Source organism: Onychomys torridus, chromosome 9, assembly GCF_903995425.1.
Source record: "Onychomys torridus chromosome 9, mOncTor1.1, whole genome shotgun sequence".
Classification (NCBI taxonomy): Eukaryota; Metazoa; Chordata; class Mammalia; order Rodentia; family Cricetidae; genus Onychomys; species Onychomys torridus.
In genome coordinates this window covers 38,373,087-38,391,094 of record NC_050451.1, presented here as the reverse complement: position 1 = coordinate 38,391,094, position 18,008 = coordinate 38,373,087, and the positions used below count along the sequence as shown (strand labels likewise).

General features: G+C 47.9%; 1 protein-coding gene across 1 annotated transcript in view; it reads right to left on the bottom strand.

Annotated features, from left to right (window-relative positions):
* Positions 1 to 13,452, bottom strand: part of Peli2 (pellino E3 ubiquitin protein ligase family member 2) — a 145,899-nt gene extending 132,447 nt beyond the window's left edge. The window contains exon 1 of the mRNA XM_036199596.1: positions 13,016 to 13,452. Within this exon, the coding sequence (XP_036055489.1) occupies positions 13,016 to 13,092 (77 nt within the window). The 5' untranslated portion in view covers positions 13,093 to 13,452. The remainder of the gene's footprint in view (positions 1 to 13,015) is intronic.
* Between the last annotated feature and the right edge of the window lie 4,556 nt (positions 13,453 to 18,008).

The following is an 18,008-nucleotide window of genomic DNA, read 5'->3' as shown; positions in this document are numbered from 1 at the left end:
CTGCTGTTATGAACTCTTGTGCTGGGTGCTTAGCAGTGCAGTGCAGGTTAACCTGGCCAAGTCAGTTAAAAGGCCATAAAGCTGCCGCTGAACAGGGTAAGTAGGAGCACATTGACAACTGTTGTAGACACAGGCCTAACTGAGCTCGGGCTGGGGACCGTAGCTCCAATGAAAGAACGTATGCCCAGCATGCAGGAAGCTCTGGGTTCCAGCCCCAGAACCCCTAAAACCCCCACAAGATGAAACCAGGTGACATGGTATAGGTCTCTGGGCTACAAGAGACCCTGGCTCAAAAAAGGGGAGGAAGAAGAGTAAGGGGCAAGGGGCGGTGTCAGTATGGGGGAGGGTGTGGAAGTCAAAGCTAACTCCTGGGCTTCCTCACTACAGGGCAACAAGTGAGGCCACCTCTCTCGGAGTTCAAAGCCCAGGGCCAGCAGCCCTTCACACAGGACGTGGGTGCAAAGTGAGAGCTCAGAAAGATCAGAAGCCACATCAGGACCCAGGAGCCAGGCCTCTGGGCATCTCTCCTGAGGAGGGTCAGGCCTGTAAGGAGCCACAGTCCTAGGTAGAATTTCCCAGAGAAAAAGGGAAGGCTCAGCACCAGATGCTTCCTTCTCAACAGAGACCTCTAACTCAGCTTCTCACACCTATGCCGCCATCTCAACTCAAAGGGAGTGTCACACCCTGAAGACCAGAGCGGGAGAGAGGAGCAGAGCTGGGCGGGGCAGGCAGGACTCTTACAGTCAGAGGGGCTGGTCTGGAGCAGGAGGGCTTGCTCACTCCTTCTTGTGAGGCTTGGCAAAGGACAGTGGAGTAGTGGGGGGACTCTTCAGTAGAGGGAACAGCCTGCTTTCAACTCCCACAGCAAGGACCTGAAGACAGAGGACAGCAGCTTCCTTTAACTAGGAAAAAGACCACTGGGCCTCCTAAGACAAGGAAGGGGGGGGGGGGGAGGGTCCCTGATGTCATCCCATTTCCTCCCACCCCAGGAGACACTCACAGGGATGTCGCTGTGACCTGGGCTTGCTGGAATGCCAGGCTGGAGGGGGTGGGGGAAGGTTATCAGATCCCTGACTACTTGGCCAGTGGGGTTCAATCTCAACTGTTCATCACTTGTGGCTCATGCTTCAAAAATAAAAACACGTGAGGGAGTGACCGCACTCCGCACTGCTCCAAAGACGCCACTGCCACCTGGTGCCACACCCACTCGGAGTGACTGTCCCTCGGCAGGAAAGAAAGGGGCTGGAGAGGAACTGCATCCTGAGGACTCCCAAGCCGCCCTGCACAGGGCTTGGGCACCTGGAAAGCTCACTGACCCACTCTCAGCAGGGCGTCCCTGGCCAGAACCTTGGCCTTTCCAGGGACCTCCAGCCCCCCAGCCCGTTTGATTGCCAAGCACTTGGAGTCTCAACTCCCCAGGCTCTCTCCCCCTGTCCTTCATGAACCAGGTTGTCACCTCACGAACCCACTCACCCACACCCCACTAGCTCCTTCCTACACAGCCTTCCACTTCCGCTGAAGTGCGGCTGGAGAACCGCTCCTTCACACAAAAGCGAGCTTTGCCCCCATGTCTGCCCTCACACTTGGCAGCATCAGGCTGGGTTTAATTTGCTCAAAGTCCTTTTCTGCCAGAAGGCCACAAGGTCCAATTAAACAAGGACTAGGATCATTCCCCAGGCCCCTAATGGAAGAGCATGCTGACTTCCTGATACCTCGCTAGCCACACTTCCATCTCCTTCCCCGAGCGCTGCAGGCTCAAAGTTCCAACGCCCCTGTGGCTTCTGTGTTACAGTTCCAGAAGAATCAAAGTCTCCCCTCAAAACTGCTCAAAGGCTGCCCCAAGAAATCCTTCCAATGTCCCCAGTAACATGCTCTCTCTCTCCCCTTTGCCAAGTGTAAGGAATCAGACTTCTGAGTCATCCACACTGACCTCCCAGCCAGGCTCTGCCACCAGGGAAGCCTGGACAAGTCACTAAGCTTGGAGCTCACTGCCCAAATAATAAAATGCAATCCTGGAACGGAAACATAAAACATAAAATGCCTAACAAACCCGGCACACGACGTCCCTGTGGATGCTGCTCCTCTGTCCCTGGGTCTCAGCACTCCTGAGCTCTAACTGAAACCGCCACGACCAAACCGCCCAAAGAGGGTCACTTCGCTCAGTTTTGATATGTTTGCTGAATCTTGTTTTCATGAAATACACCCGAGTAGAACACATTTAATTTTATATGTGGTTCCAAATGTTACTGGTCTTAAACTTTAACACTACAAAACTGTAAAATGCTAGGAACTTTAAAAACACAGCCAACTGAAAGTTCCACTTAACACTTAGTTGATGAGAAATAGAGGACGTTTGGATAACGTTAGAAATTGCATTTCTCTCAGCTACCTACTGGAAGAGCTTCTTCTCTGTGGTGGTGTCCCTGGTTTGGTTTGGTTTGTTTCCCTTTCTATGGGACATGTCCAGTTTAGAGCCAGCACGGGTGGCTTCCATGTCTGCAGCCTCCCCTGTGTCCTATACAGCACGGAAAGGGTCGGTTGCATGGCTGTTGTCACATCTGGCTTCTCTAAAAACGAGCCGGCCTCCCTCCAAAGCACACAGCAGCACCAGCCACCTCCTGCCTGTTAGCCAGAACAGTTCTCGGTGGCCTGGGAGCCCTGAGTTTGCACTGTACTACATTCTTACTTCCCCAAGTCCCAGAGAGGCACGTCAGCTTTCCACACTGACACTTGCCCCCAAATGCAATGCTAAGACGTTTCTTCCGTTCTAGTGGGAGCCCTGTACCTACAGGATGCTGGTAGGGTTCCTTCCCCTTCTCAAGTCTCTGCTCCTTCTGTTAGTTCACATCAGGTGGCCTTTGAACACCTGCCATTCTCTGTTGTGCACTAAGCTGTCCTGGGTGAAAGCTGCCCATGTGGAAGTCTCCAGAAGCACTGTCCTCGGTTCAGCCGGTTAGCCGGCAGCTGCCTGCTCTCAGCCAGCTCAGCAGGTGGCACCCAGGAGGATGGAGATTATGCAAGGAACCTCGAAGGTAACATTCCATAAAGCTATTATTCCCCAGATGCTTCCGTTTGCTAAAATTCTTAAACTACTTAGTGTTTAGAATAACTCATCCAAAATACTGTGATTATACTAATTAAAATAATCAATAACCTAAAGGAAAGAGAAACAACTCAATGAAAGCTCCATGACTTTACTTCCTGTCAGTTGTCAGATCTGGCAAGTGAGCTAAATGCAAATGTGGTGTACGGCTGCGTAGCAAGCCTCCCAGAACACAACAGCACACAACAGCCACCCCCATCTGCTCACGATTCTTTCACCTGGGCAGAGGATGGTGGAAAGAGACTTCATGTGATTCTGGAGGACACCAACTGGCAGCTTAACGGGCCCAGGAGCTGACAGTCTCACTCGTAGGTCACAGCCTTAGCTGTACTGGCCACGATGGACAGGCTCTAGCAAGCCTTCCCCCGCCCTTCTGTAAAGCTCTCATGTTCCAGCACCTCTCTCCAGGAGAGTGGTCAAACTTCTTGACATGGCAGCCCTCCTCCAAGGAAGCATTCTGGTGTAAAACTGTACTTCCCTAAAATCCATGCTGAAGCACTAACTCCCAGAAAGCCCCAGGATGTAACTGTATTTGGAGATGGGCCTCAAGAGAAGTAATTACAGTCGTCCAGACAGGTGGGTTAAGGTAAAGAAGCCAGAGAACAGGGGAGCAGGTTAGCCGAGGACTGAGGCCTTCAGACAAACTTCTGGCCTCCATAACTACAAAAAGCTAAGTTTCTGCTGTCACCTTGTCTACAGCACTTTGATATGATGCCCCCCCTGGGGGGGGGGGGGGTGAAGGGCAGAGGCTACAGCAGCCATTAAGGCAATAACCGAAGCTGGGCCATGTCCACGAGCAGGTCTGAAGGGAAGGGTTCAACACACAGTGAGGTCCAGCACACCCAGGCAGGGCAGAGGGAGCTCTGGCTCCATGAACGGAGCAGAGGTGATGTCAGACATCTGACTTCCCTCTCTGATCTCCAGCCAGTCTTATAACCACCCGGGGAAATGGCCTCGGCTCCACCACCACCTCAGGAGCACTCGAGGACAACCCTTTCTCAGAATGCCCAAAGGTGAAGCCCTGAAGGCATCGAGTGAAAACAGATGCGGCATGAGAAAACGTCTTGAAAAGTAGAGGACTAGTCTGCAGACTTTTCTGGACTCTGGGTGAAAGCGAACTTCTGTATCTACAGTACTTCTGAAGAAAGAACCATTCCTCAGGATAATTCACCAGTCAAGTGTCCCAGGAAAACACAATTACACAGAGCAGGAGGTCTCGTGGTGACAATTCCTATTACACAGTCTAGGAACAAGACAAGTCCAGAGAAGGATGTGGAGGGGTGGGGAAGGGAGAAAAAGGAAGGGAAGAGGTCTCCTCTGAGGGGCTTGCTCTGATAGTTAAGAACTCATTTTCCTACCTAAAACCTAGAAGGTGAACACAGCAACCGCCTGCTGAGGTGAAATTCCATTAGACCATTACTAATTAGATGGAAGCAGAAAGCTTGAGTAATGATTCCTTATCCTAAAAACAGGTTTCACATGAGCTGAAAAAGTAAGGAACAAGTAGAGTTAAGTGGGTGGCTGGGAAGAAAACCTCAGTCCAAGACTTAACCCTGCCGCTGAAACGCTGCTGAGACATACGCATCAGGGTGCCATCCGAGACGCTGGGGTGCCACAGTATTTCCAGCCGTCCTTAACTTGCATTGATGACCACAGCCTTTCAGCACCACCATGGCGCTGCAATGCAGCTCGGAGCAGCTGGTAGAGTCGGAACAGATGGCCTGCCTCCCTCCCTGCGAGGAACTCTGTGCAGGTGACAAAATGACTGTTAGGGAACTCATGAAAAGAAAAACAAATAGGAGTTGAAACTGAAATAGCTGGTGTCTATAAAGTCGTTTCTCAAGGAGACAGACACTCCATGAATATCTGTTGTTCCCCAAGAAGATGTGCCCAGTACCCCACAGCTGGCGACGTCACAGTCCCTGCCCTGAAGGGTACATCAAGGGAAGTGAATGAGGTTTCCATGAATGGGGTGGAATTCAAGCACCCCTCTGGCACACCGGGTCCATGCATGTATCACCTTGTGACTTCGGACTGCCGCATGCTTGTAGCAAGTATTGGTCTTCATACTTGTCCCTTCGTATTCCCTTCGGGAAACTGCTTTGCCGCCTTAATTGACAGAATACCCAAATACCTTCTGGCTGCAACAACAGAATGTGCATTAATACGGAAAAGAAATGAAAAAGACACGTCAATGAAAAACTAAACATTGGTGCCCTGAAAAGAGGACTATTTTCTCAGCAGCTTTTCCTACACTTTTCTACCTGAAAGGAGTCTCACCACCGGTTACCCCAGCACCCTACCCTGTTCCCACCCCTCAAGCACACCCACTCACTCTCTAAAATTCTGCTTCTTGCCTGCCTGCATCTTGCCATCTCTGCCCCTCAAAAGTGAACACGATGGTAGGCAGAGAAGGAAGGTGCCTATTCACAACAGTGGCCCAGGGCTAGGGCAGGCCTTGGCCAGTAAGATCCTAGTCAGCGAACACACTGATCCTTCATACAAGGCAGGGATGAAACTAAAGTCTCAATGACAGGAAGCAGGGTCTGGAAAGCCAGATCACGGCTCTCTGGCTCACAGTCCATTCTTTCTGCCTTGGTGGAGTCTACCTCAGTTTCCCAACACCCGAAGAGTTCAAACTCTTCCAACAATGCATAGTCCTGCCACGGCCCAGCTCCATTCCCATCTCACACTTATTCTGTTCCATTGTATTCTTGAAGGAACTATGCATGGCGCTCTCCTGCTCTCCCTAAATATGGGCATACTTTGTATTCTCTTGCCTCTCTCTAGGCCACCCTTTCTCATTCTGGCAGAAGACAGAGAGGGTCCGCTACACACCAGCATGCATCCCAGCCTCTTGCTCGTCCTGATTATGCTGGAGACTCCACAGCAAGGACTAAGTCTACCTTATGCATCTAAGTACCAAGCACGGCATCTAACAATATCTGTAGATATGCAAACATCTGGGGAATAAATGAGTGAACTTCCATTCAATGACAGCTGGTCACTATAGGGATGTGACAAGAATATCTAGCAATTCACCAGTGTGGGCATCCTGCCTGCCTTATTTTCTAGCTGCAGTCCCGGGGTCTGGAAGGGTAGACACCCAATAAATATTTGTTGAACGAATAAATTCCTGGCTTGCCTGATGGGACTCCACCCCTCCTCTCCCACTTGAGGAAACATATCACAGCACATGTGGGTGAAAACACGGCATTATTAAAGAAACCTCACTGAATCATTTGGAAGATACACCCTTTGTTGCTTGTCATAAATCACTAGCCACTACCTGCCTCCAGACTCATCACCACACAGGAGGCAGCTGAGAGCTGCTCAGAAGAGCTGCTCTGGACAGAACTAAGCCACAGCAAGCACGTGCTGAGTTTGACAGTAAGAACTTGTAAGTCAATCATTTAACCTTTGTTTGCCTTTTATGAAGCAGGTCTCTGCACTGCCCAGGAGAACCCTTTAATTAAACCATGGGTATTAGCAATTCCTCTTCACGGCTATTTTTCCTGCCATGCCAAGGACGCCCATGTGCTGCTGTTACGTTCATTTAAAAGACAAGCTACACTCCTACATCATCACTTCAGAGAGGTCACAGCCCTATACACAGCCCCAAGGTGACATTCTCCCTCCAATGAACTGAATGTCTTGTTTTGTTTCATTTTTGTCTCTGTTTAATCTTTTAGATAAAGAAATATTGTAAAATCACTGGACCCTGAATCAGTCTGCTCTTATTTTGTTTATACAAAGTGTCTTGAAATAATGATCGAAGAAGGAAACACACCCCAAATAAAAAGTCCCAATAAAGTTTTCAGCCTTTCATGTTAAAGAAACAAATCCAGGGTAGCGGTGGTACACGTACGTCTTTGATCCCAGCACTTGGGAGGCAGAGCCAGGCAGATTTCTGTGAGTTCGAGGTCAGCCTGGTCTACAGAGTGAGTTCCAGGAAAGGCTCCAAAGCTACACAGAGAAACCCTGTCTCAAAAAAACAAAACAAAACAAAACAAACAAACAAACAAAAAAAGATTTTAGCCAGGCAGTGGTAGCGCACACCTTTAATCCCAGCACTCAGGAGGCAGAGACAGGTGGATCTCTGTGAGTTCGAGGCCAGCTCGGACTACAGAGTGAGTTCCAAGAAAAGCACAAAGCTACAAACTGAAACCCTGTCTCGAGAAACCAAAAAAGAAAGAAAAGAAAAGAAAGGAAGGAGGGGAGGGGAGGGGAGGGGAACGGGAGGGGAGAAAAGAAACAAATCCAAAAAAGCCAGACTGGCAACCCTAAAGCCACACAGACAGCCACACACACACCAAACAAGGCTAAAGTTAGTAAAGGAAAACATAGCAGCCCAAACATAACCATAACCGTAATAGCCGTAATAGCCTGCAGAATGAGGGTCCCATCCACAAACAGACTGGCTACAACTCTCCACATCACTCCACATGCTGAGAGGCAGCAAAGATTCTCTTTGTTTATTTTTAAACATTCAAAGATCTTTTAGTCTATAAGATACAAATGTTTGACATCTTTGGGCTCAAACTAGAGTAAAAAAACGTTTTTAAAGGGGACGTACACATAAGTCATGCTGTAAGTTTACTTCTTACTCCCAGAGAGAGAAGCAGTGAAGGCGAGTCCAAAGGGCGCAACAGAGAAGGTACACATGGATGGGAGCTTTAAAAATCAATTACATCCGTAACGTCTGTGGTCAAGCTGCAGGCTCTGTCTCAGCTCACACAACTGCCAATCCAAGGACACAGCAGGCACCTGCCCTGTGGCCCTCATTTCCAGTAACAGTGAATGACAAGCCTCCACCGTAAGGGCTTCCGAAACCTCCATCTTTGTGCCAAGGACTCTTTAGCAGTCTGGTGAAGCCTACTGAGGCCTGCTCAGAAAGAAAAAAAAAAAAAGACTGGTTTTTGTTTTGTTTTTTTTCTTTTTGGTTTGGGGTTTTTGAAACAGGGTTTTTCTGTGTCCACCCTGCCTGTCCTGGAACTCACTCTGTAGAACAGTCTGGCCTCAAACTCAGAGACCCACATGTCTCTGCCTCCCCGAGTTCTGGGATTAAAGGCGTGCACGACGACCACCGCCGCCGCCGCCGCCGCCGCCCAAAAGAATGGTTTTCAAGGGATAAAATAAAATCCAATGGACTAGCAATGAAATTATTACTTAGTTATCAAAATAGCTTTAGAGTGGAAAACAATCACAGGCCCTTCTAAGAGCCTGTTTCGAAGTGCTAGACATGGAGTGCAGGGCCTTGCACATGCTAGGCAGAAGCTGTAACCACTGAGTGATAGTCTCAGCCCACACCTGAACTACAGACAGACAGACAGATAAGATAGATAAAGAGAGAGCAGGTCCTCATAAAGCACAAATTGGCCTTGAACTTACTATGCCATTATGTAGCCAAGGGCGACCATCAACTCCCTAGGATTTCACACGTGTACCACTATGACTTGCCTACACCTGTACGCGTATTAAGATACTAAGTATCAAACAGGCAGCAAGTCTTCCTATGCCCTAGTCTCCTGAGTGAAATGCCAGGTGGAGAATTGTGAAGATAAAGAGGGTTTTTTTTTTTTTTTCCAAATCCCAGTTGTGGGCTCTCTGAATTCCATTTGTGGACCCTTGATTTAGAACCCTTGTCAGAGAGTGCTGGGAAAAAAAAAAAAAAAAAAAAAAAACACATATTTTGTGACGCATCGAATCAAAACGCAAGCCTTACAAAATGCATCACCCACCTGACTGTGAGGTGAGGGAAACCAACAGAGTGAGCAATATATTTTTATCCCCAAAACATGATGGGCCATTAGTCAGCCAGAGAACTGCATACTTTGAAATGAATTGAGAGGGGGTCTCTGAGGCCCTGGCAGCTCAGCCGAGTCGGCCCACCAGCAGGAAGCCATGCAAACAGAGACAGACAGAGGCCCCCACTGGAGCCTCCCTGCTCTTAGGGGCCTCTTCCTTCTATTCGGTTCAGGATGCTTAACTTAAAACATGATCTTTTTCTAAAAATGTAATTACACTTTGTAGCAGGAATCTTACAGGTCTTATTAATAAAATCGAACCTGAGGCCAGTTATTGGGGTGAACGCTGGAAGATCAGAGAAGCAGAACAAGCCTTGCTACCTCACCTTGCTAGTTCCTCAGGTGATCCTGTTTCCTCAGGCTGGAAGCTTCTGAGTCCTCATCCCAATGGGTCTCGGCTGAACTGTGCTGCTCCAAAGCCTGAAGGCTAAACCAGCCAAATGCTTAACTCACCAAATGCTTAACTAACTTTAACTTAGTTCCTGGTCCTCAGGCCTTATATACCTTTCTGCTTTCTGCCGTCACTCCCTGGGATTAAAGGCTGTGTCACTATGCTTAGCTGTTTCTAAAGTGGCCTTGAACTCAGAGATCCCTCTAGCTCTGCCTCCCAAGTGCTGGGATTAAAGGCATGTACCACCACTGCCCAACTTTTGCTATGGCTTGCTCTGGCCCATTTTCTAGCCATCATTTCTGGCTCTGGTCTAGTGGCTGTCTGTTCTCTGACCCCAGGTAAGTTTATTTCGGGGAACACACAATATTTTGGGGGAACACAATTGCAGCTCAGGAGGCGAGTGTGTGCTGCCATGCAGGTGTGATGGAGGTCAGGGGACAAACTGCCAGTAGGGTCCCTCCATCTACTAGGTGACCCTGGGTCAAACTCAGTTTGCCAGGCTCGATGGCATGTACTCACACCTCCTTGGGCCATCTCGGCAGCTCCACCTTTGCCTTTCTGAAACCTGGAACAGCAAATTTTACCAAATTCGCACGATCTCGTACATAAAAGACCAATTCGTCAAACCTGTACACTGCTGCAACTTTTCCAAGTCTGTTTTGTGCCTAACTACTTGATAAAAGGCGATCCTATCACTGGTCTTCTGCCTATCGCAGGTGGGTATATGCACATGTGCACATGCCTAAATGTGTACACACACTTGCAGAAGCCAGAGGTGTTTTCCTCTGTCACTCTCCACTTTAATTTCTGAGACACGCTCTCTCACTCAATTTGAGGCTGGCCATGTGGGCTGGACTGGCCAGTGTGGGAGCCCCTGGGATCCACATGTCACAGTGCTGGTTACAGATGCAGTCACATTGTCCCCTCCCGCTAGCCCAGCACTAATGGCTTTTCTGCTAATATGACACTGGACATGTGTCCACGTGAATTCTAGCACTATCACCTGAAGACTCACAAAACCAACAAACGTCAAGCTATTTAGAATTTCACTATGTATGTGCTACATTTGAGCCAACAAACAGAACAAGAAGAGTGTACGCCAGAAAGGCTTCTTGAGACTGTTTTAGGAAGGCACTACATCAAAGTCACAAAGCCAGTGGGTCAGAGAACAAGACTTTAATCAGGGCCCCACTACACTGAATGGCTCTTAAATCCCAAACCACTTGCAACTTCAAATGACAGCCAAGTTTAAAAATCCCAGCTAAAAAGAGTGAAGAGTTAGGCCAGTCACTTCTCCACCTTCAGGTAGGTAGTGGACACACAAAGACTTGTGACTATGTGACGGTAACTGGTTAGAATTATCAAATAATTTGAATTCCACTACTCTGAAGAGAAAGTGACAGCCCCACTACAATCCTGTGACATCCTCTCACAATGTGCAACCTCTGGCAAGAACCACAAGCGTCAGCATGTAGATCTAGGCCTAAATCAACTTTGCAGCTTGATCTCCAAATTTCCCAGTACCCACTTTACCACGTGATTTAGAACACAGCACAGGACAATCATATAGCAGTTAAAATAAAAACACTGTACTTCACATTTACACACACAAAAAAAACTCTGTCATTATCAAATGCTGAGCATGTTTAGCCTCGAGAACAATTTCATCAAGAAAATTTCCCAGTCTCTCTTCACCAATATTCATGTCCCATGCAAAGTGATGACAGTTTTTATTTAAATGTACTTGTTATTTCTAAAAAGAAGGCATTCTCTAAAGTCCAGTGGGTGAAGCGTAAGGTTTCATTAAAAATCTAACTAGTTCTCTCTTTCACATGTACTCTTTAGTGTGCTCAGTATTACCAGAGTCAGAAATCAGAGAGAGAGAGAGAGAGAGAGAGAATATTCAGGAATACACAATCCAAACCAGCCTCTGCTATCCCCATTTTTGCCCCTTAAAGACCTTCCCTAAGCTAGCAAGAAGCAACACCCACCTAGAAGCGGCCAAGTTTCACTGTTAACCAACTTCTGCTGAGAGGTGGCAACACCCGAAATCATTACCTACCCACTTACTCATATTTCTTTCCACTAATGCCATGGTCAACACTAAATGGAAGTGTTCCGCCGCTACTGTACATAGCCAATGCCCATGTAGTCGTTGGTATGCAGTAGGTACACTGATAAATGTTCTGCCTATCTCCAACTATTAGGTAAGAAACCAGTGCGCCATCCAGGCTCCAGAAAAAGCACTAGTGAAGGACTGAGCAGGTGCTAAGGGCAACGTATTTACGTAGACACTAAATTTCAACAGTTCAGGGTATAAATTCTTTCCCTGCCTTTGGAGCGCCCTACACTTTGGGCTATGAACTCAAAATCTCTCCAGACTCATTCTACGCTGCTCTGAAACATCTCAGCAGATTGCCTCAAAAGGAAATAATGAAATGGCTCTGGCGTAAGTTAATCTTCTGTGTCAAATTCACAGTGTTAAGCACACTCTGAAGCTAGCCACATAAACAAAACCAAACTCCACAAAATTAGGCTGGGCTGAAGTTACATAAGACAGACTAAACTGTGGCTTTCCCCGGTTACTCCTCCCCCTTCCCAGCGAACTCTGACAGTCTCTTAAGTGCATACAATTCCCATGCAGGTGCGGAAGGCGCTCATCTGCTGAGCTTCCAAATAAGCGATGATATTTCCAGTACTCTACCCCACTTAAAATGCTAGCAACAATCCGAAGAACGCTAGGAAACTGTAGACGAGTTAACTCTAGAAGCTTAAGTCTTTCTAAAAATTATTATTAAGTCAGCACTTACTTCAAGGTAGTTAGCAAAACACGTTTCTTCAAGTTCCCAGTGTCTCCGCTTAGGGAGGGCTGCTTGAGTGCCTAAGCCCACCCATCAGCGTCCGTGACCATCTGAATACAGATCCTTCAACGGGAAGACAAAAGCGCGGGTTCCCTGGAGCTGGCACATCAAAAGGGAAAACAATCCTTCCCTGCAGCACGAACCCCAAGTTGCTCCAGCTCCGAGTTTCCTGCACTTTCCGCCTCCCCCTCGTACTCTTTTCATTGCCCACTTTACCCTGCTTTAATCCTGCGAAGCCTCCCTCCAGGCTTATTACGGGTAAACAATAGAAATGTCACAAGGAAACTCAGGAAGTAGATGAAGTCTCTAATTGCTGCCGTTTAACGATTGTAGATAATTACTATCTTCAAAATGTGGTTTCACCAGCGGAGTGGGAGTCGAGGCGGGCAAGCTGGCGAGCTCCCTATCGCCGCCGGGAGGGAATCGGCAAGGCCGGGGCCCGAGGGTAGGGAGACCGAGGGGTGCCGGGAGGAGGGGGGCTGCTGAGAGGTGCGGAGACCCGGGGGATCCCGGAACCAAGGGTGAGGGGACCTGAAAGAACCAGGACCCGGTCCAGGCCCTCGGCCCGGCTCACTTCGGGCTCAGAAAAGCGGAGGCCAGGCGGGCCGCCCGGGTCACAGACCGGAACAATGCGCAGCCCCGGCGGAACGCGCTCTAGGCTCAAGGGCCGGGGCTCGGCGCTCGTGGTCCCCGGGAACCAGAGGTCCCCAACGGCCGCCAGCTCCCGGCTGCACCGAGCGACCCTGCGCGGTACCCGACTACCCTCCGGGCCGCAGCCACGAGCACCCAGGGGACCCGGGCCGGAGGGAGCGCATCCTTCCGCGACGCCCCGACGCCCACGGCCCCTACTCACCCCAAGACCACCAGCTCCCCGTATTTCACCGGCTCCTTGTTGGGGGCGCTGGGCTCCTCCTGGCCAGGGGAAAACATGGAGCCGCGTTCGGCCGCCGCAGCCGCCTCCACCGCGATCCCCGCCGAGTCCGCGCCGCCGCTACACTCCCATCCCGAGAACGGGGTGAGAGCGCCGGGGAACGGCACGGCTGCGAACGGGGCGCGGGGCGGCCAGTCCCGCGGCTGCTCCGTCGTGGCTAAGCGCGTCGCCCGCCGGCTTCCCCGGAGCTCTGCGCTCCGCGGCCGCTGCCAGCCGGACGCGGCACGGAATGCGAGCGGCCAACCGGAGCCCCGCGGGAGGAGGAGCGCGCGCCGCCGGGGGGCCGAGCGGGCCGGGCAGGTGGGACGGCCGCGCCGCCGCCCGCGCCTCCGCGCTCCCGCGGCCCCCGCCCGCCTGCTCGCCCGCCAACCCCCGCGGCCCGCGAGCGCCCCGTGTTATGTAAACATAGAGTAAAGGGGAAGGGAAGCCCTTAAAGGGGCAGCTCTGTTTTTCTCCTCACTTCCACCGGAAAGTTGGAGCGCGGGGGCCGAGGGCCTCCACCGCGCGCCCGGCCCGGGGTGGAAGGAAGCCAGGCGTTTTGCTCGCCGTGGCCCTGCTCACGTTGGAAGTGTTGCACACACCGACCCGGAGGGGCTCTGCTTCCAAAGCCAAGCCCTTGAGGGTGGCTTGGAAACTGAAGGAATCTGTCCATGAGTGAGGGGTGGGGGTGGGGGTGAGGGATTGAAGAGGCACCAGGGGCTCCCCACCACTGCAAGAGAAAGAAGAATGAGAGAAGGAAGGAGGAAGAAAGGAAAGAGGAAAGTGAAAAGTTTAAAAGTTATTTTAAATCTCTTATTTACGTCACTGTCTCTTCTTTCAATCCCCTAGGGAATTTAAAAAGAAATTACCTAGGTGGACTTCTTTTTTAAATGAATACAAATGTTCCTTTATTACCATGGTTTAATCACAGCACCATTTGTATTTTATGTTTTTTTTACGTTACTATATCTTTAAAATATTGTAGCCTGTGATAGTTTTACTGACTGCTGTTTTTCATCATAGAGGAATTTATTATTCTAGCATTTATTAAGCCCTTGCAACATGCTAGAGACGCTGCATATTATTGCCTGTCACTGCCTTTCCAGACTGTTAAATATTTAAAGAAATAAATACTGCAAAAGCTACTCGATGTATAAACAGCTAGTGTACACACACACACACACACACACACACACACACACACGCATTTAGGCTATGACTCTAAGTAAAGAGCTATAAAAGAAATAATTGCATGGGTAGCTTTCCATTCTTCTGTTCAGCACTGTGTGTGTATCACTCTCTGACAGGCTATTACTGTAGTGTCATGCTTTCTGTAATTTTACTTCACTTAGTAACTGGCTTTTTCTTCTTTTAATTGAGGCTTTAGAAATAAATTATTACTCCGGAGGAACAAAAGCCACACTATTGATGAGCCTAAAATAAACTTTATGAAACAATTACCTTATTTCCGCTAATTACAGAAATTCTATTCTTATACTGAGGACAGCTATCCAGATTATTGTGCATATCCTCTGTCATTTCCTCTGTGTGAAAGGTTTAACCAGCAATCCTTCATTAGAGAGTTGAACTCTAATAACACGGTGTTATTAGATTTCTGTGTGATTCGTATAGCTCGCTTTCTTTACTCTCTGGTCCTACTTACTCTATAGACATGCGACTGTCAAGGACCCTTTGAATCCTGCGCAGTTACCGGCTCCCTAATTACAGTACCTAGCTCTGTCATCTGAACTTCTCCGTATCTATTCTCTTGCTGCTACTGATCTCTAGGCTACAATTACCCGCTTCTCTCGGCATGCTGTGCCTTTGTGCTTGTATTTCACTGTTCGGGGCTCCATTTCTTCCTTGCTGCGCTCTGCATCTGCTGGTCAGAGGACGGAAACAAATATTTATTAACCTCCTACTAAGTTCCAAAGACTAGGCTGGGTTTCCCAGAAGCTGTCCCAAGCATCATCAGAGGCACTCTCCTCCATTGCCATCAACTGCCCAGACACCTCTGCCCTCCACAGGGGCAGCTTTCTCTCTCCCCCAGCATGACCACAGCATTTAATCCAAACGTCCACAGCATTTAATCGGGTCTGTCTTTATGAAAGTTGCTTCCAGGTAGTGTTGCGCTCTCTGAGTTTCGTATCAGTGGAGGGAGGCTTTGATCTTAGGCTGCTCGGGGCTAGTAAGTAGACCACTTCTGTCAATCACTGTAAGCCTTGCAAGCTTCCAGAATCAGTCTGTTGACCACCAGCAGGAATACATGCATAAGGATGGCAGGCATGGGAATCCAAATGAGTAAATGGACCCAATGGGGACACTGGTGGCCTGTGCCCTCTCAAGACAGTATCAGACACTCATCTCTACCTAATTATGGCCACGTGACAATGATAGCTCACTCTTCTGTATGAAAATCACACATTTCAAGTCCCCCTGTCCTGATTATGGTTAACCTCCCAACAATGAACGGTCAGAAATGCACCCAAACTTTTTGGATTTGCATGCATAATATTGTTTGACTGGTTGGCTGCCCTTTATACACAGTGTGGGCCCAATGAAACTATGTCCACTTTCTAGGTGGTTCCCAAAGCCCCCAAATTTGCTTTTGCTGATTTTAAGGAAGCGTATATGAATGAAAATAAGTGAATACTTCTCAAATGGGATCAAACAGTGGAGCTGGGAGGTAGTGGTGGACTTGACTTTCTTAGAGGCAATGGTCTGGGCCCTAAAAAAGCCAACTTGTATCTCCCTGTTCCCATCCTCTGTTCTCATCAGGTACCTGCTTGCAGCTTACACCAGTAAGAACACCATCCCAGCTAACACCAGGAATCTGACGGTAGCAGGAATTTATCCCCTCCTGAACGTAATTGTTTTACTAGCTCCAGGCTGGTGGGACAATCTGGCTGTGCCATCTGCCAATCCACTGAAAGCCAGGGTGGGGTTGACTGTCCTTGCTACCCCCATCAGCCCTTCTCTACCCTCCCTGTTGTCTGTCATGTATGTCCCTCAAACCCACTCCAGAGGCCATATCTTCTACAATAATTCAAGGCTTCTCTTGATGTCTCTCCCTGATAGATCTACCTCTTCTACTTTCAAAGTAAAAGCTTTAGTGAAAAGGTTATATTTATTTTGACATACTTGAAATTAAACCAACCATATACATCACCATATTTCTAGAATGAGAGTCTAACTTTTGATCACACCATATCTATGTTTACAAAGACTAAGGAACAAGTATTCTGTTTTGAAAATACATATTTGGACAAGTTGATTTCATGTGTGTGAAATATCAGACATTTGACTTTTAAACCATCTCTTCCACTATAGGCATCATGTTGCTGTTTGTTTCTGACTGAGAGAGTAGTGTGAGTTCTTTGCCAAGCACTTGGAAAATGTGAGGGAAAGGAATTTTTGAAGCTGATTTTTAAAAATCGCCTATAAACTTGATTGGAAATAACCCTATTTATCATGATGTGTTTTCCTTTTTCAAACTTATCTTTATATCTTTATTTATACCTGAGGGAGGGAAATGTGCACACATGTACGCTTCAGGTCACCAGGTGTGGAAGCAAGCATTTTTACCCCAAATTCAGGCCCTCCCCCACGCTCTGTCTGTGTGTGTGTGTGTGTGTGTGTGTGTGTGTGTGTGCATGTTTTGATTTCATTTATCCCCCCTTACAGATTTTGTTGTCCTACTTTTCCCCATTTAATATTATATTCTGAGTGCTTTTTAAAAAAAAAAAAACTAAACCCTCATGATAATTTGGGGGATTTGATCAAAAGTATCAACATTTATTAATCATTCCTCCTTTATGGAATATTTTTAAAATTTTTCACTCTTATAAAGATGTTTGCATCTGTTACAATTTTGTGCAAATGGATTTCTACAAATAATTACTATATCAAAGGGTGTAAACATTTTAAAGACCTTTTGATGTATACTTCCAAAGTGTTTTTTTTTCAATGATCAGGGCCTGCCAATTTACACTGCAGCTTTAAGTAAATGAGAGCCTACGGGAATGCTCAGCAGCGTTTTTTAAATCCGCACAGGCCTGACAGGTGATCCCTTTTTTATTTGCACTTCTGTGATTACTATTCTGAAGTGTGTTCATTTTTACTTTCAATGTGTAACAAAAAACACAATGTGAGACCTGCTTTCATACATCTTAAGCACACACTACATTACTGTGTTGTGGATTATAAGTGGTGTTCTACCACAGGTTTTCCGGACCCTTTGCATCTTGCATGCCTGGATTTTTACATCTGTTGAGCAGTAACTTTCGTCTCTTCCCTCCCTCCACAGCCTCTTTTCTACTTTTGGCTTTGACGAGCCGATTGCTTTGGATGCCTCCTGAAAGTGAATCACACAGTACTTTTCCTTCTATGACTTGTTTACTGTTTGTATCATAATGGCCTGGAGATGCATCCATAGTGCAGAATGTGGTAAGATTTCCTTGTCTGGGGCTGAATATCCCATTTTCTTTATCGGTTCCTCTTTGATGGACACTGTAGATAATGCTGCAATGAACAGGGTAGTGCAAATAACTTGCAGAGACCTTGAGTTGAACTCTTTCATGAGTAGTTAGTTAGATGTAGGTTTCTTGCCTCATGTGACAGTTTTGGAATGTTTTGTTTGTTTTGAGGAGCCCCCGTTCTGTGATCAACAGAAGCCATGTCACTTTATCTCCCTACTAGCATTATCCAAAGCTTCCCATCTCTCCCCATTCTCACCAGCAGTGACTTCCGTTTGGCTTTCTTGTCCTTTGTGAGGTGGTCCTAACAGGCATGACGTGATTCACATCGTGACTTTGATTGGCGATTCACTAATCCGAGGCATCATTTTTGCTGTATCTGTTGATGTATTAACATCTGTTGTCAGCTGTAGGTTTGTACGTGGTCTTTGAATAAATGTCCACTTCAGTTTTGCCCATTT